The sequence below is a fragment of the Spea bombifrons genome, chromosome 4 (genome assembly GCF_027358695.1).
Source record: "Spea bombifrons isolate aSpeBom1 chromosome 4, aSpeBom1.2.pri, whole genome shotgun sequence".
NCBI lineage: Eukaryota > Metazoa > Chordata > Amphibia > Anura > Pelobatidae > Spea > Spea bombifrons.
In genome coordinates, this window is record NC_071090.1 from 40,176,626 (window position 1) to 40,199,257 (window position 22,632).

General features: G+C 37.5%; 2 protein-coding genes across 3 annotated transcripts in view; both read right to left on the reverse strand.

The window, feature by feature from the left end:
• Window positions 1–2,907: 2,907 nt before the first annotated feature.
• SLC41A2 (solute carrier family 41 member 2) overlaps window positions 2,908–22,632 on the reverse strand; it is a 44,568-nt gene continuing 24,843 nt past the window's right edge. For both annotated transcript variants that reach the window (XM_053462584.1, XM_053462585.1), the window contains exons 9-11: window positions 14,612–14,743; window positions 14,034–14,182; window positions 2,908–3,271 (exon numbers count right to left, since the gene is read on the reverse strand). In XM_053462584.1, the coding sequence (XP_053318559.1) occupies window positions 3,086–3,271; window positions 14,034–14,182; window positions 14,612–14,743 (467 nt within the window). In that variant the 3' untranslated portion in view covers window positions 2,908–3,085. The remainder of the gene's footprint in view (window positions 3,272–14,033; window positions 14,183–14,611; window positions 14,744–22,632) is intronic.
• LOC128490209 (DNA-dependent metalloprotease SPRTN-like) lies at window positions 21,309–22,004 on the reverse strand. The gene has a single exon (XM_053461995.1). It carries the CDS (start codon window positions 22,002–22,004, stop codon window positions 21,309–21,311), a length of 696 nt encoding a protein of 231 aa, XP_053317970.1.

Consider the following 22,632-nt stretch of genomic DNA (forward strand, 5'->3'; position numbering starts at 1 on the left):
TTAATTTAAAACATCTTTAATTTTTATCGGGCATCTTATAACCTGCTTTATATACGGTTAATGCATTTTGTTTTGTAAAAGATGCACTTCATTAGAGTTTCGTTTACGTTTCATTACACTGCATGCCAATACTTCTAATGAAACAAATATCTTCCAAACCGTACATCTTGCAGAAACTCGCAGTTTTATTAATTGTATAGAATATTAAGAACATGAACATCACCAGATTACAGCAGTGCAGAACAGATAAAATGAATTGATAATACTGTCGATAATTATTATCCTTCACTAATTATATTTAATTCTATCTACAGATAACATGAACATTAACATAATTAATGTGTTTAAAGAACTTTATGATTATGCATTAGTGAACATCACACCACAACGATTTATTAAAATGCTTGCAGCTGCCCTCACTCTTATCCTATTTGTCAAGTTCTGATCCCCCACGTCTTTTTAATCATGATTGCTCTTCTTGTAAATCTGCAATAAAACAATGACTGCCTTCTGTGGAAGTTTAAAGGTTTCGGATTTATTAAGTCAAATATACTATAAATTGTTTCAATCATTCTGTGTAGTCAACATAATTACAAAAATGGCTTTGATTAAAACAAAAACAAAAAAATCCAACCCAAAAAACAGGTATATATCTAGTTCGCTGGTCGTACCTAACAATGGCAGGTTCATTCAACTTTTTCGATGCGGTAAGCCACTTGAGGAACTCTGCTGAAAAATAAATTTTCTGCTGATAGGTAAACCAATACGCATTCTAACATTCTAAGTAAATTATTTGAATATTTTGACATACCAAAATTGTAAACAACCTAAAGAATCATTTGTCTTATTTCTTTCCATATGTATTTGTTACGCCACAGTCTTCCTCATCTCCTCCGGTAAGGGTAATAAAGTACAGCAATAAAACTACCGTATTTTATTGCCTAAAATTTCTAGAATTTATTAAGTGTTTATTAAACACTATTTTCTAATAATTTCACTTGCACGGGTTAAGACAGGAAAGTGTGCTTTTTGCCATTTCAAGCTTGATTTTGTGTAGACAATATAGAATGTAATTTGATATTGGGTATGATACATTAATGTAAATATTCGTGTGAAGATAATTTCCATTTGTATGCAAAATCATACGCATTTTATTAGAAATAAAGTAACCAGATCTGGCATTTTTGTATAATTTATAACCACGCATCCGCGGTTGCCTAATATATGACATGCCCTAATCGTTGAAAGATGAAAACATTTATTACCTCACATTTGTAATAGGCTGATTTTCAGATCACTCTTTCAGAAAACTGAATCAGCCAGTATTTATAGGGTATTTATAAATCCACAATGTCACAGTGAATGGGTCTCTCTCAACACTCATACATATACCAGTTTTTTGTTAATACAAGATAAATAATTGGATCAATTGAAAACCTGAAGGGTTAACTGTTCATGTCTTCCCTACGTTAAACTTTGTTATAGACGTGTAATACTTTTTTGGCACTATATAGATTGAATTTTTAAAACTGACTCAAAAACTGTGGACCTGATTGCCGTCTTGGGTACCCCATGGAGGACAGCGCTGAAACCTTTACCGTAATAGCGTTTCTAATAAACATATGTATGCAGCTATGTATGTAAGCAAAGAAACACCACTCAGACATCATATGTTCCACATTTAACACATTTATTGCCAGTTAGAAATGGGCATTATTGACTTTAATGTCCCACATGTTCCTTTTAATATTTTTCTGTTTGTCTTTTTAACCATATAAGTGGACTTCACAGAAATAACACTTAAAACGAAAAAATCCTGTAAAACATGGAATAAGAGAGGCTTGTTTCCACTTATCACAGCTCACGTTCTGCTTATGTATAAGCCAATATTATATTTCATAAAGTGGGTAAACATTTAATAAGCACCTTTTTTCTTGAACAAAAGGATACAAAAGACAAATGCGCACACACTTGCAACATTCATTATGCCACCAATAGTTTTAAGTTATCTTTATTACAATAAAGCCATGGATGTGTCAGGAAAGATTTTGGCAACATTTCAATGATACAAGTTTCTACAGCCCCAGTACCATATACACACAGCAGTACCTGTTTACTCCTCTCATTGTAAGCGACAAAGAAATGTCATGCCAGCCACAAAACAGCCTCTCGTGTGCTCTTCTATAAGATGGGCCACAGATCTTGCTGGATCAGAACTCTACAATGCTTCGGTGGCCGGTACTAACACCCTAATGCAGCTGAACGCATACTGTTTATTGGCAAGTATCATTTATCCATAAGATATAATACATTTGCACACTTATTTAAAGAGGGGCATGTTTTATGTATAAAATATTTGCATAATTTGCATGTAATTAACAGTTATATATGTAGGTTATGCTACATGGGCATCCCCATTTTTAAGTACCAATGTACAATTAAATAAGTTACGATAACAACCTAGGAAACAAATGAGTTCTGAAACATTTTAGTTGCATAATAGCATGTTCGTTTGCTTGCAAGCAAACTAAACAAATAACTAAGAAGTTACAGATGAGGAATAACTTGGCAAACTGAATTGAAGGAAAAAACAAGAAAGTAACACACAAGCATGGACAAGTTACAATAAGCCCAAAATATGCAAAATAAAATTAATATGATTTAATCTGCAACATAAAATAAAAAAAAATAAAATAAATGTAAAACACAAGAGATTTAAAACAAAAATCAACTTAGATCCCATTGTTTGCAAACACAAGAAACACAATGGAAAGACACCAAATACTCTATGTGTAGAATTGCTAAATCAGAAAACAAAAAATTCCTTAAGTTATTTTGTAAGGTGCATATCTGAGAAGAACCTGAAAGTAAACCTTTAGTTGAATCGCATCCGGACACCTCTATCAACTGTATCACTTATTTAATATTGGTCATCAATTAAACTAATCAGATTTTTTTTTTCCCTGGAACATATAACATTTCTTGGTCTTTCAGTGGGCATATCCCAGTCTCCCTCAGGAATGATTCACTTTGCTCACAATCACAAGTCTGTGTCTGAGGAATAGCTGACCTGGAACGAAATCCTTCAGTCTCCAACATCTCCATCTCTGTCACCAATTAGCCAAAGAATGTGGAAGCTGATGGCCAGTAAGGCCGTTCCTAAAAGATCTCCCAATGCAGTAAGATAGGGAATGGAAAAACTGTCTGGGTCTTTTCCTTTCCTCCAAATGTGATGCACCATCCAGTCTGCAATCCACAGAAGAGCAAATACCTGCAGTGTTTAAAAAAAATAAAAAATAAATATATGGAACACCAGGTTGTCAATGGCTTGACTATTTTGCTTGTACTACAGAGACAGTGTTCAGAAACAAGGAGCCCGCTGCACAGGCTTACCCTGTGGAAACATCCTGGATTATGTGGGGACAAACGCAGCTCTGTTTGGCAGGGAAAAGGTGAAGGCTCACATGTATGGTAGGATTTGGGCAAGAAGCTGACTGACTTACATTGTGTTAAGAATAACCTTTTTAACTAGTAATAACATACCTTCATACCTTTCAATTTCAGTAAGTAATACATTTCAATCTATATAATCATTCACACTTAGAGAATGCAAGAGAATTCTTTGAAAATATCTATAATTATAAGAAAATACATACACACGCAACATGGAAAAATATATTTTTATATAAATATAAAAAACTATAATATATAATAATAATATTATTATAATATAAAAAACTACAATTTTACAAATTTTTCCGGATCAAAAGATATGCAAATTCTTATGATTTACAGAAAACACCCACATGCATTTCATGTTCATCCCTTAATATAGTGATTTTTCCATAACTGCATTATACACTCAGCTCAGTAATTAATTTATCTACGTCGATTCCCAGTTCATTAATTTGGTACTATTTTTAGGTTTTTTTTTCCCGGCTGACAAAAGCTAGTCTCTTGCAGCTGAGCAAATTCTAATAACTATAACATATTCGTTCTCACATTGAGGGGATTAGAAATTTCTCGACAGAGCTCATGTCCTTTTTTTTATGCCATTTCACAAAATAATTACAGAATATTACAAAAAAAAAAAAAGCACAATGTTCTTCTTATTTAAAAGTCAAACATTTTCCACTAAAGGTGCTATAAACATTCCATGCCTTTAAATAATAGACTGGATAAGTATACTGATTAACATGTACAGTGTGACCAGCTGACAATATTTGGGAGCAATGCATCTTAGTATTTTAAGATGAAAGATTATGAAAGCCTCCTTATTATACTGATGTCAAAAATGAGTGCATTTCCTCAAAACTCACAACATCTGGCAAATCAGGAAAATACCCCATGGGCTTCTTATCGCTAATGCTGCTCATTTAGCAGACCCAATTCTTAAATGTGAGGGTCACATATTTCCATAACAGATAACACTATATATACATATATATATACATATATACACATATATCTACCGTATTTATCGGCGTATAACACGCACTGGTGTATAACACGCACCCCCATTTTTGAACAAAAAAACTGAACAAAAAAAACTTCATCAGAATCACTGCTATCTGGGAAACCACACACACACAGTAAGACACACACACAGTAAGACACACTCACACTCAGACACACACACACACACTAAGACACACACACACACTAAGACATACACACACTAAGACATACACACACACTAAGACACAGACACAGACTCAGAGACACACACAAACAGACTCAGAGACACACACAAACAGACTCAGACACACACACTCAGACACACACACCCTAACCCCCCTTCTCAGGATCTCCCCTCTCTCTCCCTAACCCCACCCCGGTCACTTACCTTCAACTCCTGTGTTGGAAGCGTGAGGCGTTTGTCTCGGGTGCCGGCGCTTCACTGCTGAGCGCCGGCACCCGAGACAAACGCCTCACGCTTCCAACACAGGAGTTGAAGCGCTGAGGCAGGCAGCGGCGGCTGAGGCAGGCGGCAGGCGGCGGCTGAGGCTGCGGCAGGCGGCTGGCGGCGGAGGCTGAGGCAGGCGGCTGAGGCAGGCGGCAGGCGGCTGAGGCTGAGGCAGGCGGCGGCCGCCAGCAGAGGAGTCCTGGATTTCTGTCAGTCAGGGGGGCCCGAGAGTTGCCGAGCGGTCGTCTTCAGCAACCGCTCGGCACCCCTTGGGCCCCCCCTGACTGGCAGAACTCCAGGGCCCGGTCGCAGTTGCGACCCCGGTAGTTCCGCCACTGGCTCTAGGATTTATCGGCGTATAACACGCAGGTAGGGTTTCAGCTTCATATTTTAGTTAAAAAAAGTGCGTGTTATACGCCGATAAATACGGTATATATCATTCGCAAGGGTGAAGATCACTACAATAGGGGGTTAGGTCTATCCCAGATTACCAGATAAAAAGAGTTAATTTTTTCATACAACTCTTATTCCAGAGAAACTAGGCATGGATGACCCTTAAGAAGAATGTCTAATCAGGAGGATTGTGTTTTCTGCTTTCCACTGAATGTATGACTTGCACATACTGTGTTCTCCAGTTATGCAGAATAAAATACAGATATGACATATTGGGATATATTCTAGTTTCTTCTGTATAAGTAACCCAAAAGTTCCATTCTGTTTTTCTTAAATTGACAAATATTTTAGCTGTTTACATGGAAAATAAATATGAGCTACGCAGACACACAAGGTCCCTTCAACAGTTTACCTCAGCTAATTATATAGTTAGGTGTGCTGACTTTGCTCCAAAGACATATTTAAGAGTATGTTTTCTTTGGAAGACCTTTCCCTGGTGGCTGACTCAAGTCTTTATTCTCTTGTGACAAATGAAAGCCTGTGTAGGGGTGTGCTTCATATACCGGCATAAAATAATTTAGGGTCACTGTCTAATGCAGCTGTAACATCACTTTAAAAAGGTGCTTTTCCACCTTCTCTGCTGTATTTAAGACTTTTTAACTAAATGCACCATTAGAAACATCTTCACTAGTACTGCTGAATGTCCAAATCCTTCCCAGAAAGAATTCTCAAGTAAAATTGACCTCATTCACAATCATGTGACACAGAAAGTCACTGATCGGTTGCTGCTATAGAAAGTTGTATTTTTTTATGTGATTAAATCTTCACAGGGAATGGATAAAATCTGTAAACAGCCTAATGTCAATTACGCACTCATATAAAGTGTACATTACATTTACATAGCGCCAGCAGATTCCATAGTGCTTTTATAATCAAAGTTGCTAGGATAAATTTAAAATCACAAACAATAACAAACTGGTACAAAAGGAGAGGAGGGGGCCCTGCTCTTGCGATCTTACAATCTAGTCGGTGGTTGAGGGGGAAGTGAAACAGCAGGAGAGGACTGCTTGGATGGGGATGAGTTGGTTGAGAACTGAGCCCTGAGGAACACCAACAGATAGTGGTAGGAGAAAGGAACAAGCTCCAGTGAAGGAGACACTAAAAGCACGGTCAGAGAGGTAGGATTTGAACCAGGAAGGAGCTATGGCATGGATGCCATACATTTTATGAATCTTTAATACAATTCTAAACTCCAAAAACCTAAAAACCACCATAATCATATATGTAAGTTAATTCACTAGAGCTTGTTGCAGAAGAAGCTCACTGGCGTTGGACCTTTATAATACACAGCGTGGTCAGTGAGTGGACATTGCAACTCTCATCCAAACTCCCACTTCTTTGAATAAATGTATTTATTCAAAATACATTTGACCCAAACTCAGTACAGAACCCAGATTATGAAGTTTAGATTATACAGCAAATATGTACACCGATATGCCCACTGATCAAGTAATTTATGGTGACTGTGCAGGTCTAGTCCAGTCTATGCTTCAGCCACTTTCATTTCTGACAGATTGTGTGCATAGTACAGATTTTTTGCTAAAGCAATGCTTTTGAAAACTTTAATAAGCCTTTTTTCTTATTTTTAAGTATAAACGATTTCTAAACCTTTTTCTGTGCTTAAAATGTTTACTTTTTCAAGGTGAAAGCCCTGCATTAACTTTGAATTAAACCTTCTCTCACCTATAGGAGGACTTCCAGTTGGGATGAAAATAGCCCTTGGGCAAAGGAATTGATGTGGATCAAGTGCATTGTGGGAATGAAGTGCTTAAATCAATCATTTTAAGAATATAAACAAGCTTTGGGCCAACAAACGGAAATCAATATTATCAATCTGAAGCACTAGGTACCTTTGATAATTTGTGAAGGAGATTAGAATGCATTTCAAACCTGTCTCTATGCTTTATCGATACAGTAGATATTTAGAATGCACTACTGATTGATGTGGTACAGCAAATTCTAGTAAATATTACATATAGTGTTAGAAAGTAACAGAATCATGCTTTTATAAACTGTTTTCACAAGGGTTTATATTTAGGTTAAACTATACCTGGAACATTAAGGAATGTGGTTATTGTAATAATTACTTTTTAAGGAAAAACAATAAACCCCTGCATATTACTAGAGGTCTTAAATTCCTGGTCATCTACAGGAGGAGGAGAACAGTCACTTCTCTCCCTCTTAACCAGGCAATCATTTTTGTGTTCTTTGGAGAGGAAAGGGTTTGCCTTTTGATCCTGTAAGCGCAGCGACCCAAATCAATAAACTAAGGACTGCTGTTGTGTTCGGTAAGATTTAATGATTAGCATGCTACACTGCTATACATTTGCTTTCATTCAATAGCACACGCTTTACTGGTAAGTGTTCTGTTGATTAATGTAAGTGTAAAATATGACATAGAAGGGCACCATAAAGATTCTTTTTTAGTGCAGCTCATTCAGTCACCTTATATATATGCTAAAATATGATGGCACAGAATATATCCACATAACATGGCTCCATCATGGCTGAAATATTCTTCTATTTAACATACACACTTGCCTAGATACCCGAACTTGCTCCTGTAGGAAAAAGCTCTAAATTTTCCACGTGTTACCATATGGATACTATGCCTTGATATCTCTTTAAGACATGTAGAGACAACAGGTAGAATTAACATGCCTTAATGCCTCTACCACTAGGCTTTGGTCTTTAATTCCTACTTACATGATTGAGTGATGTCCATGTATCACTTTTTGTCTGCAAAGCAATTCTTTGCTAAGTAAAATGCCAAGTTGCTATTTCTTACTACTAATATGAAAGTAATAAAATAGTTCAGCTGCTAAATACACTGTTACTCCATGCTATTTGCCTGAAGTTTCTTGACACGGGTTCATATTTCACAGTTAATTCTCCAAGAGAACCAACTATATATCTAGGTAGAGCTATCCAAGCACTCCATCTATAAGTGACATGTAACATGAACTGAAGGCATCTATACATGGTTTTCACTAGGCCTGGGATGGATGTCAGCCTTAATTTAATTGTCTTCCTAGTCTTTCAACAGAACAAAGGTATCTTCCTCCATAAACTTCTGCAATTGCCTGCAAAGAAGAGTGTAAGACAATGTGTTTGGATATAGTGATCTCTGTATATGAAAAGTATCATTTTGCTGCTATAGCAGAAAAGCAATATAAGAAATCTCTTAAGGGATAACACTAAGTTTATGTATAAAGGACAAAACTGGTGGGAAATAGAAGCAATCATGTTTCATTTATTGCAATGGCAATTCCATCACTTTGATGACTTTCCACCAGAATGCCACATCTCTAGCTAGTTGTGTGAGATTCTGTTTGGATTTACTCACCCAACTAGTAGTCCAGGGCCCTTAGTATCGCAGATGGTATCAATCAAACCAGCAGAGCCTTTAACTGCCCAGCGTTGAGTTTACATTGTCCATACCTCACCAACATTGTACACACTGCACAAGCCCACAACCTTTCCAGATGGACATCTAATTGCATGGTCCATGCAGGGCCACAGTGCTGCCATAAGGCAAGCAGAGCAACAATCGCGACATGATATCCAGTATTCTAATTTGTTCAAGAAAGCAACCCAATGAATGGCATCAATGATCATTATTAATGTCTGTCCACAAGCTTTCAATGTCACAAGCCATTTGGTAAGTATCTTGCAGATTTATAAAAACATGTTTATTTTAATGCATATTTATAAGGGAATGCGTGGTATAAAGTGCCCCAGTCTTCGTATTTGGCTGCTAGCACAAGTTCTGAGTATCTGTATAAAGAGGTTATTTTAGGTGCTTATTAAAGAGGATGTATAGACCAAAATCCTACAACACTAAATAGATATCAATACCAAATTCTGTGACATTCCGTCAGCCTGGCTGGGTCAGAATTTGCATTTTTACTGTACGGCAGTTATATAGTCATCAAAAGCAGTGCTAAAATGCAGTCAATTTAAGAATAGAGTAAACCCAGTATTTAGCTTTCAAGTCTTATGTCGATCGGCAATTTATAACGCAGCCGAAAGACTGCAGCAAAGTAAACTATTTCCTTCAAACTACCTTCACACAGCTGTGCAACAAGTTTGCTTCTAACCTTTTTGTCAGGTATTTCCCCTTTTATTAACATGTCTACAGTTCATATGGCCTGTAATTGCACAAATGTAATGCTTTTTACACTGGAAAAAAATAAAATAAGCTGAATAAATCGGCTTATTCAGGTTCCCTGCCACAATACAGTGATTGACACCTTTATAATATACAACAGAAATCAGAGTTTTTAAACCACACAATAATTTTGGAGCCTAAAGGTTTTCGTACCAATTCCATTAAGGGGGTATTTCAGCAGTTTTCTGCCAAACACATAATCATGCTCCATTCTTGAAAAGTGAATTTCGACGACGTGCTTAGGAAAACCAACAAACTATGGGAAAGCAGGTACTAGAAGTTGTTTCTTTTCACTGCCTGAGGACTGTTGGGTTCATTTATCACACTGTTAACCTACTTCCACAATGTGAAAAATATATAAATCACGTGTTTTCATTATATTGTTACTATGAGGGGTTTTCTGTCATTTATGCTATCCTTGCTATAACATTTTTGGTCCCTTGCAAAAGTATTCCCTAAACAATTCTTTCATATTAAGTGTTTAGAACATAGTGTCAAATTGAATGAAATTTCAATGTATTGTTGGTAATTCACTAGTACGAGAAAACTGCTAAGGGGGTCTGAATGATTTTGCAAGGTCCTGTATTATTTTACTGCTACATATGCAAAAGCGGATTAAATTATGCTATAGCAAATGGAATATATGGGATCTTGTTATTTTGCTGGGCAAGCATCTTTCTTTTTTATATATGCAATTTTATTACAATATTTTCAAGGTCACTTTGGGATAAAAGTAAACAAATAACACATGTGCTTTTTGTAAAACCACGAGAACAGCACAACTGTTGCCTCAGCAAATACACAGAAGATGAATTCACCTCCTCTACATATAAAATGGAAAGTTACAGTAAGTCAGGGACATCTCTGCTGTAAACTAATGAGTAAGAGGTTATGTAATGGATCAATTCACACAGTGAATGATACATTTCATTCATACATTTTATACAGTCTAATACATCTGATCCAGTTTCATGAATTCTCAATACCACTAAGTCAGAACACCTGATAAGCTACCAGAACACAACTTTAGGTTTTTAAAGGAGTAGAAACCTCCTCTTTTCCACTCCACATATGTTTTTGGAAGATTATGTCCTCGACACTCACAGGATGGCAATTGTCCCCCATGCGGTCCAAAATTGTTCAAGGGCTGGTCCAGGTCAGACTGAGAATGTATGTATAAGTGTTTTTGCGCTAGTGTGGATGTGCACGTGTAAGTGTTTGAATGTTAGCATGATGTCTATGTTTGTTTGTGCGTTATCATGGATATGTATGTGTAAGTGGGGTAAGAGGGAATGTGTTAGTATGAGTATGAGTTAGTGTATGTTAGTGTAGGTCTGTGTAAGCATGTGTGTATGTGTGTAAGCATGAGTTGTGTACATGTGTGCGCCAGTGCTTATGTTGGGGGGGGGCAATGGGCTGATGGGGCCACTTGGCTTTACTTGCCCACCAAGCCAGAAGGTGCTAGCCCTTCCCTGTCCCTGTCCCAGCAGAGAATTGATGTAATGGTCCAGTAAGACATTACGGAGTAGTGATCTAAAGTGTTTATTTGACTCTTGTGTTTTTCCCTCCATTTTGTTTTTAGAATAATATTAATTCTATTATGGAAGGTACCATTACTGAAATTAAGAGTTAACTTACTACTTGGCGCACCATTATTGGATACAGTAATATTGTATTTAGTTATAAAAGTATGATATTCAGATTAGAAGTCCATTTTTAATGAGCAGTGTAGTCACTCATTAACATATCTATGATATTAAAAGTCATCACAACTGTTTTAAGTGGGCATTTTCAACTGTGATTTCTCAACAACAAAAAAAAGTGTCAAAATAAATTAAAGGAAAAGGGTTCCAAACTGGTGTCCCCCAACACCCATTAATGGTGTTATGTATTGAATATGATCTGAAATTGTGATGTTGTATTTGATAAGAAATCTCTATATGACATTTAGAATTCCAACAGACCTTTGGTTTCTTTTTATGGTATGCAGCTCTATATTGTTTACATATATTAAATGTAAAATTATTATGTTTCCCTTCCTACCTGAGGACATATATTGCCGTTGTTGATAGCTGCCCCAAACATGTTTTTGTTTTTGTAATGAACAGCCATTGGGCCACTCTCATCCATACTAATTAGCAATCCAACATATAAGTTCCACATTATTCCTTTTTACAATGGCATTAATTGGACATAATTTTACACTGTGACCAGTCTTGCCAATTATGCAAATAGTGCTTATCATCTTGGCAGAAGTCAGCATTTAGTGAACAGATCCCATGGAGCCAATATAAATATGTCGTATTACACTATATGGAGAACATGAAACAAAATCAGCTTGGGCATTTAAAATCACCAGCAGCATTGTGCAACACAGCAGGTACATTTAAATCCCACGCACCTGTCAACAACACAAAAAAAAGGATAATGTTGAAAGTAAGCAAACAAGAGAGAGCATGTGCACAATAGGGCTCACATTCAGACACCGCTCTGAGCATCCTCAGGGACACCAGAAAAATAGGTGCTATGTGAAATTGCTATTGGGCTTTAAAGATCTTTTCCTATGACATCCAGGTCCTGCTGGGTTTACTGCACATGAAGTCAGTTCAGCTGTAAAACAGGAGTGCCGTTGAAAACAATCCGCTCTCAGCCTATTATTTTGGCCTGCACAGAATCTGCCAAAGTGACGTTCACACCTGCTATTAAACCTGCAGTCATGCTCACAGTATTTCAGTCTCTGTCTGTAAGGTATCCCAACAGAGCCTCGGTGAGAAACTCTGTTCACTTACTTAGCTGGCAGCTCTTACCTGTCAATGGCTCTGGGGCTCTGTGTAAGTGCTTTTTCCACTGCAGCTGAGTTCAGCATATAAAACAGAGATGACATGCATTGCAAGTGGCAGAGCAGCCTGCTAGACAGGCTTGGGTACCAGAAGCAGCAAAGTGGAATGTCTTAGCGTGGGATCCATGTGTATAAAAAAGTGAACATATGAAGGCATACACCGATCATCCATAACATCATGACTACCTGCCTAATATTGCGTAAGTCCCCCTTTTGCTGCCAAAACAGCGCTGACCCGCCGAGGCATGGACTCTACTAGATCTCTGAAGGTATGCAGTGGTATCAAGTTGCGAGGTGGTGCCTGCATGGATCGGACTTGTTTTTCAACACCTTGGAGTCGTTGTTGTGTTCCTCAAACCATTCCTGAACCATTTTTGCTTTGTGGCAGGGCGCATTTTCCTGCGGAAAGAGGCCGATGCCATGTCCATGAAAGGGTTACATGGTCTGCAACAATGCTTAGGTAGATGGTATGTGTCAAAGTAACATTCACGAATGGCAGGACCTGAGGTCTCCCCAGCAGAACATTGCCCAAAGCATCACATTGCCCCTGCCGGCTTGCCTTCTCCCCATAGTGCATCCTGGTGCCATGTGTTCTTCAGGTAACCACGCACACACTACCGGCCATCTGACTTATCAGACCAGGCCATCGTCTGCCATCGCTCTGTGGTCCAGTTCTTATGCTCATGTGCCCATTATAGTGCAGTGGACAGTGGTCAGCATGGCCACCCTGACTGGTCTGCGGCTGTGTGTTCTGAGACCATACTATCAGCAACTTTTTCAGCAATTTGAGCTACAGCAGCTCATCTGTTGGATTTGACAGCACAGGCCAGCCTTTGTCCCCAACCTGCATAGTGAGCCTTGGCTGCCTATAAGCCTTTCGCCGGTTCACAGCTTTTCCTCCACTTTTGGGCCACTTTTTTACTGACCACTGCAGACACAAGAGCTGCAGTTCTGGGGATGATCTCACACAGTCTTCTAGTCATCACAATTTGGCCCTTGTCAAAGTCACTCAGATCCTTACGCTTGTCCATTTTTCCTGCTTCTAACACATCAACTTTGATGATGAAATGTTCACTCGCTGCCTAATATATCCCACCCACTGACAGGTGCCATGATAACAAGAATATCACTGTTATTCACTTCAACTGTCAGTGGTCATAACGTTATGGCTGGTCAGTGTATAGTTGTTCTAATAGTGAGCTCATTAAAGGTATCTGGTAGGGGGTGTTGGACCAGATATCTAAGACTAAAAACCTAAGACATGTTATGTATCATCCTCAACCTGTCTAAATATTTTTACAGATATAGCCATAAACAATACATTAACTACGCTTCTCGCATGCTCACCAACTAAACCATGTCAGCTATGCCATTTTTCTTCCTCACATACCCTTTAAAGGGAGACTTTTTTCCTTTATGGACATAATGTGTTGACCTTTCAATGTAGCATATAAAATTTCTCTAGAGAAATTCAACTAATTTTAGAAAAGCCAAAAAAAGCCGCTGGGCCTGCAATTAAACTAATTAACACTCCAGTGTTCTAATGCACTGTATGATGTCCAGGTTTAATTACACCCTGAAAGAGACACTGTGCTGCTGATATCATTACATTGAAGAAGACAGGGATGTTATGGTGTTACAGTGATTCAGCTGGTAAGTCTTACCTGCAGCAAAGCTGCCAATAAATAAACTGCTATGAAGATAGGAGTCAGGGAAGTGTGTCCGCTCTTCATTAAATAGATGGTGTATAAAAAAATTAAATGTCCCGGAATCACCAGGGAGAGGAGAACTTGAGCCGATTTATGGTTTACGCCTGCAAAAGAAAATATATTTCCAATTAAAGGGCGAGTGTAATGAAATTGTGTTCACTAACTTTTCTCAGCTCTTCAATATCCTATATATGTCACCATCCACTGGTTTGGAATCCACTGACATGCTTTACACACAGCATGAAACAAGGATCCTGAGTCTACATACTAATGGAAACATTCTCAAAAGGCTGCAAACATCAGAAAATAAATGTGAATAAGGAGCATTTTTGCAAAATGAAACTTAAAATTTAAGGTAAAATAGTATGTTGAAAAGAAATGCAGTAAAGTAAAGTAGCAGGCAAGATGCACAGGTTATCAAATGTATCTAGATTGTAACCTTTAAGCCCTCTTTTACTTGTGTGTTGGTAGGGTCCCTACTATGAGATAGGCTATATATTCTGGAATGGAAACTATAGAAAAGCACAATGTACCTGTTCCACAAAAGGTCCTGCATGGATGGTAACATCCTTTGGCATCTTCTGGCAGTTCCCCAGGTATACTGTGTAAATGGAGATAAGTAGAAATCCTGCTTGCCTGAATGGCGACCAAGTTGCCGCCAATCCCTAAAAAAATTAAATGAAAGAATGCGATTACATCCTCCATATTTTAGAGCATTATTACAAACACGTATCTTTAAAAATCAGTATGCAGCTTTATTATTTTTGCCAACGGGGAATGAATTGTAATTTTACAATTAAGCCACAATACAATAGACACAACAAGGGCTTAGAGACGGCAGAAACACACATAAATTAATCTGCTAGATGATCGCTTTTCTACTGGAAAAGCATGATGCAGATAAGGGAGAATAATGGCTATATCTCATACAGCCAGCGTCGATGAAGACAGTCTAAAGTCACAGAACCAATGACACCAATACCACTGCTGCATTGTTAAAACAAACACCAACTAAATGCATTATCATCTTTGATTTATATAGCGCCGACAATTTACGCAGCGCTTCTTACAATACATATATTCAAGGGGACGACACTAGAAGAGATGGACTAAGTCAAACGATACATTAGGTAGAGAGGGCCCTGCTCTCAAGCTTACAATCTAGAGGGAGTTTTAACAGAAGATGGGCACACATTATAAAGGAGAAGAAATTAGCGGATCCTCATATAAAATGGGTGGTTCAGAGACTTATGTGTAATGCAACAAATGCATTTTTCACCGAGAGATGGGTGGAGAAGTTGAATTGTCTCCCAGAAGAAGTCGGAGATTACAAGAAATGGCGAAGGGAATAAGATTGATCATGCAGGGTTGAGATATCATGTACGTGTGGACTGACAGACTTCATATCGAAGGCATATGTAAACACTTAAGAATAAGGTATGCTTAACAAGGCATCCATAAATGATGTAAAAGGCTACCATTAGCCTTTTAAAAATTGACAATTGTTGCAGAAGGGAAAACTGTCTTCCATCAAATCTCTACTAGCGGCTAAGCAGGCCTGTATTGTTTCAACTTTGATAGCATGTTAAATTTAATGTTGTGACATATTCAAGGGTTTTGTTTTATTAAATGCTTTGACAAACTGCTGAGTGATTTTTTTATCTTCAAAATATAAAGTTCCACCAAAAAGGTCCCTGTAGTTTTTTCTCCACACTTCAGAACCTTGGGCTTTGAAGACAAGAAAGCATATGACTGCCTTCCATTCTGGTCAACGAGAATTAGTGTACAGCTGTTTCTTTGCTCATTACGTTCTATATATTGTGTGCTTTCATTTGAAGCACCACTGGTATATTATGAAAGGAGTCAGTAGGCTTCAAGCGTCATCTGAAACGTCTTTCCTTTAATCCACGGCGCAAGGCAGCTTGTTATGTATGTACAGATGATAGCATGTGCCCTCTTTTTGATGCTAAAAGCATCCCTTCTCCCGGTCGTTGTCATTCTAAGCCTTTTATCCGTTTTCATATAGGTCATCTGCTAGTGCTGGGTTTGGATCGCAAGTAGCCAGAATAAATGGCCTGGCAGCCTGCCACGGACCTCGATCGACAGTACTGCCTTTACATGAATCAAGTGGAAAGAAAACAATCATTCAAAAAGCCTAAGACTAGGGGCTACAGACATTGAAATTATTTGTGCTATCGCCGGTATTTCAGGCCATTTTTGCATCAACTGCAATTTCTGAGATAATTTTTTAATCCCTTGCACTAATTAGTTTTGTCTCAGATTTACAAATTAGGGTACCGAAAATCAGTGGGCCAGAAAACCTTATCAACAAATAGTAAATGAAGTGCATGGCTGTGCAGGAACAAAGAGCGGCATAACCAACAGCAGGTGGATTTTAGCTCAGTAAAGACAATTCTGTGAGCAAAAATGTTTGGATGACACATATGTTTCATTTAACAAAATCCATAACCTCAGGAAAACAATAATACAACCATAATGCACCCCACATTTTTTACATTTTATTTATTTATACAATCTGACGTCACCGACATCACCGCATGCTGCTTGGAAGGGTTTTAGGGAAACAAGCCTCTACTCCCATCCGAAAATAAACTCAACGGACTTCAGTTTGCCAGACACTACTGGAACTTCAAATGGGATCAGGTTCTATGGTCAGAAACCAGAAGCGAGTTGGATACCAGAGGCGGGTTTGGTGCAAAGAGAGGTAGCCATATGGCTACTCACAGAGTAGATGTAAACATACGCAAGTGGTAACATATGCTAATTTCCTAATAATGAAAAATACAAACTACTGAACCCGGTCAATGCTACATTGCACACTGTGGTAACATAAGCAGAATTGTTTTATATTAACGTTAAAAAAATGTGATTTGGGTTTTTAATTGGATGCAACGTATTTGCAATGTTGCAATGTTAGTTGAGAGCCGAGGACATGCAGATAGACTGACGTCCAAGGCAGCTAATGGTAACATGTTCTAGTTGGTGGTCCTATGTGTTAAGATATTTATGAAAGTACATTATTAGCAGGTAGAGAAAATAAGCAAGTAATTCATAAAACTACAAACCGAGAAAATGAATCACCGGGCCACATAATCTTTGCTGACCACAGAAATGTTAAAAATGTGATTCTTTTACTCAGCATGTCCAATACCATTTTTCCTTAATTTTTCTTAAATTTCTTAATTTACATCTTTTTACATTATACAAAAGGGTATGGTTACCACGTTAACACACGTTTCAGAAGTAGGTGGCTCTGCTCTCATGAGCCTACATCTTTCAAAATAGATATTTATGCTTACCCACAAAATACAATCTGATGGACGCAGAATAGCATGATTTAGCCAACACCTGTCTAATGGGCCGGTTTCAGCTTCTGCTCTATAAACACTGAAATTTTAAATTTGGCACAGAGAAACCTCCAAACTAAACCAACCTCAATTTCCATGTACAACACATTTATATATTTATAAAATAAATACATTTTGGGATTTCATCATACTGATAATTGTCTATCTTTAGATCAAGCCTGGTTTGTGAATCATGAACATAAGCGTTAAGACCCCCTCCATAAAAATGTATTCCTGTATTACACAGACCTGTGCACCTTTTGACCTTCAAAATTGCTACTCCATAAGTGCCCTCAAAAAAGTATACCTCTTTATTTTCAATACTTCTTTCAGTACATACTTTACGCCAGGGCTTGACAAATTTGTTGTGAATCTAGGCGCCAGCTAAAAAAGTTAGGAGCCAGGATTTTTTTTAAACTAACAGTTGGTTAGGAGTGATCTGATCATCATCAGACCACTTACTAAACTCACAGCATTTAACCTGGAAGCACCCTGGACTTTCAGGTCAGTGCTAGGTTTTTTTTTTTCAATTATTTTTATATATATATATATATATATATATATATATATATATATTTAACTCTTGCAATGCTGATGTTCCATTGGAGCACAGCATTGACTGATATTTAGTCCCCACAAGCTTGTGGGGACAAATGTTAACCCCTGCAATGCTACGAATGTGTCATATACATGTCTTTTAGCAAAATACATACCTAAAATGCAATTCAGCCAACAAAAGAGAAAAGAAAAGCATTCCCGGATGTTACCATCTCATGCCTGGTAGGCAGGAAGGGAAAGCTACAAGAAACTTAATGACTTAACTAAAGCTTTATAAGAGTTACTAAGAAGTCGGGGTCCGGAGACTATTTAATATTCTATTTAGGATCCAGAATGATTTAGAGGTATGTGGAGACTCAATGGCAACTCCAAACACATCTTAAATTAGAATAAAAAGTGAGTAGTGCGCAATAGAATTATATAAATAATATAAGATGCAAATATACAAGCAAAAAAAATGTAATAAATAAATAAATGTGAATGTGCTGCTGGTACACCTCAGAACAAATCCCCACTTTGTTAAAGAAAAACTACAAAAACATATATAGGTGACCGCGCCCCTCACACCAAGTGAGTATAAATAATGCAAATGATACCAATTCAATGTAGCTTCAAGGAAATCCGAGCAGTATGTAAAATTCAATCATAAAACAAAGAGAAAAGAAAAAAACATCATAGTGTAATTCATCAAAATAGTTGTGTGTATATATCTAACAGGCAAAATGGACCCTTACGTTTGGTGGGGCTTATTCAAGCCCATAAACCGCGTAGGGGGGTGAGCGGGAGGGATTGTTCGTCTCCCGAATAAATTTCAGTCTCCACCGTAGAATTATTCAAAACTTCGTGATCTCGGAAGAAGAGCGAGAAATCGAGGTAACTACTCCCAAATTCTTCAAAGCACAGATCCGGAGGCGAGGGTGAGATAAAGATGAATACTTTAATATATAAAATAAATAAATAATCGGACTAGCGGCGGTTTTCAAAATCACGGCGTCCCGCGTTCATCCACTGCTGCACAGCCGAATGTATATCCGCAAATAAAAGTCACGTCCTCCTTCTCCTCTGTCACAACGTGCAACGTACGACGCGTTTCGTGCTATACTTCCTCAGGTACGTTGGTGGATCCCTTTCTGTGCTCCTTTATAGCCGTCTTTAATTGATTAGATCAATGGTAAATTGTCCACATAGATTTGTCAATTGTCCATAATTGGGTTCTTCATTATAGTTAAAGTATATGCATTTAATAAATTAATTAAACAGGATCACAATATAGAATCATATTAAAATAGTCCTTAGATATATTCAAAACAATCCTTAATTATATTTGAAACAGTTCTTAATTGTATTTTAAAATGTAGGTCTTTATCATTAATACTATAAGGGAATAAATTAGTTAGTATACATTATCATAAGTAGTAAATCTATAAGATAACAACTATATAATAGATCATATGTAAATATACAGGATAAGAATATAAATGAATAAATATTTGCGTAATTCCCATGTGTGGTATAAAATTATTATCACCATCCACATTAATTGACCATGTAGTTAGGGGGCTATTTAAACTTCTTGCCTTAAAAATACATTGTCTCCCGAAATGGATTTATAAAAATATAGTAAGAATTCGATAAAGAACGTACTAATATACCGATAAAAAAACGATAAGAAAAAGGCCTCAAAATCATTTATACACTAGATAAAACAATTTTTATAAAATACATTATAAAATATATATATATATATATAAAACCAAAGTATTGATATATATATCATAATAAATAATTAAAAAATAATAATTTAGAGAAAATGACAAAGTTCAAAGTCATTATTCAATCCATTCGGTATAAGAGTTTTTAAATTATAAATCCATTTCATTTCAGCCTTACCTAACTGGCTATTTATTCTTGCAATCCCTAAAAATTCGAGACATTTTGCATCTTTATTATGATGTGTTAAAAAATGTAAGGGTACACTATGGTTTAATGCTCCTTTTTTAATGTTTCTCATATGTTCTTCTATTCGGATGTGTAATTGTCTCGTAGTGCGTCCTACATACTGTAGTCCGCAAGGACATGTTAGCATGTAGATCACATTTTTTGAATGGCAAGTTAATTGTTGTTTGATGCAGTACTGCTTCTTTGTTACAAATGAAGAGAAAACCTTAACTTTGTTTCTACTGCTTTCTTTAATGGTTCTACATGCTAGACAGAGACCGCATTTCTGAAAGGCATTGTCTCCCTCCTGTATTTTTTGGTTTGAGATTTTTAAATAACTTCTAACCAGCTGATTTTTAAGTTTTGGTGCACCTCTAAATACTATTTTTGGATGTTGTCCCAAAAGTTCTTCCAGGTATGGGTCTGTTTTTAGTAAATGCCAGTGCCGATTAATTACCCTTTTTATTTCCATCCCTGCTCCATTATAATTAAGGATTAGAGGGATGTTGGTTGGTGTCTGATTTGTTAGTTTTTTAGTTGCATTTGTCTGTGTGTATATCATATTTAACCGTTCCTTTTCTGCTACTTCTTGTATAGTTTTTTCTAGACTTTCAGGACTGTAACGTTTTTCTTCAAATAAGTTTTTAAGTTGTTTGGCTTGTCTCTCAAATTGTTTTTTTTTCTGTGCAGTTCTTTCTCATCCTTAAAAACTGGCCCTTAGGAATATTTTCCAACCAAGGTAAATAATGACAACTATCTTTTAAAATATAACTATTTACATCCACTGATTTAAAATAAGTTTTCGTTTTTAAGACAGAGTCTTCTATATATATTGTCAAATCCAAAAAATCTTAAATTAATCGTATTATAGGAAATTCTGACGTTATTATAAAGCAGGTTATTGATTGACGTGTTTGTCCAACGTACTGGAAGCCATACGATGTATGTAATTTAGTTCCCTTCAGCCACTTCTTGCTCTATACCGAGCAACCCGTTACCACCACACTCACTTCAGCAGCTACATGTAACTTTATCAGATAGATGTTTCCCTTGCAGAACTGAAAATAAAATACCTCCCAAGGGTCCCTCTTTTGGACCTAAATTGACCCAATACTGCCTGTTCATCTTTCTTTAGCGCTGAGAATGTTTGGTGGGGATGAATATAGCCCAAAAGATGCCTGTCTTTATGAGAAATTGTGCACTTATATATATGTATAGTAAGGAATTCAATAGAAATGTTCACTTGGGTTTTAAACAATTTAATTGGTATACAATACAATCAGGAACTAGTAGAACTCCAAGTAACAAAATAGCACAAGAACCATGTGCTGATCAGTATGTATAGATGTTATAACATATCAATGAATTATTTGTCCATTCTGGCCCTCTTGCTAGGCAGCTGATGGTCACTGTTGTCATTTGGGGTGGCAGTTGGTGAACCGAAACTCCTCTTCTTCCCTTTTTGAATGTTGTTTTCAGGCCCATTCACTTTAACAAAAGTCCCCCCACAGGTAAGCTGATGGTGTGACCACCAACGTTCCCGAGCAGAGGGTGCCCGATTTATTGCCCGCATTATGAAGCCAAACTTTGGCCCCCAAGCTCTGCAGGGACCATTACAGAGCCACCAGTGTTTTCTGCATTCAGCAATCTCTGCATAGAAATTGTGGTGGATGGAAATGTTGGCGCCAGTGATGTTATTTAAGCGCTCCATGTGTTTGCAGAACTCCGGTCCGTGGGCTCCATCTTCTTTGTATTGGCGTGTTACAAACAGGAAAGCGTGAATCATTTCATGGAGAAGGACCTCAACAAGATCTCTCCTTGATCTCAAGCTCAATAGTGGCTTGCTGATATAAATAGTGCACACGTCTTCATTTTCCTTGTAGTAACAAATCCCGGTTTTTAGTATCATCCTGCGGCTCCATTTTACTTCCACCCCCTTCAACTGTCCCTGGAAAAACATGCCATTAAACGACATGAACAATTCCTGGAGATTGGGGTTTGGGTCCAGCACCTCCCAAGCAGGATCGATAACTGATAAGCACTCAGGATCTATATAATCCATCGCACTTGAGAAAGGCTTCCACAGCTAATCAAGTTTATCACCGCAGCAGCTCCCTCTCACAACAATCAAGTAGCAAATGCAATGACAGCAGAAGCTTATGACACTATGATGTCATGGTGAGTTACAGAATGTTTACACCCAGCACTAAGCTACGTACACAAACTGGAGAGATATAAGCCATCATTTAATATGAATATTTAAAAAAAGATAAAATAATTATGAATAAAAATAAATGTTCAATCATACATACCTAATATCAACCCTCTTCTTTTCGAGGATCCAGTGGCATCACTAGAATTACACACGGGGCAGCATAAGCTACCCTGTTCCTGTCCATCTTGTGGTAAGGGTACAGCCTCACACCTATATATACGTACTGTACATATATACATGTACTATACGCTGCCTTTACGCATGCCTGCCCATACATACACACATATACTTCCCTTACACACGCTTGCTCGCACACATACACACACACTGCCCTTACACTTGCCTGCCCATATATATATATATATATATATATATATATATATATATATATATATACACACACACACACACACACACACACACACGTAAACTGCCCTTACATTTGCCTGTTGCTCTCATGGAGCGATCGGGCAGC

Bases quoted from the DNA above. Each gene is read 5' to 3' on its own strand.
- LOC128490209 (XM_053461995.1), bottom strand. From the start codon at position 22,004: ATGGATTATATAGATCCTGAGTGCTTATCAGTTATCGATCCTGCTTGG.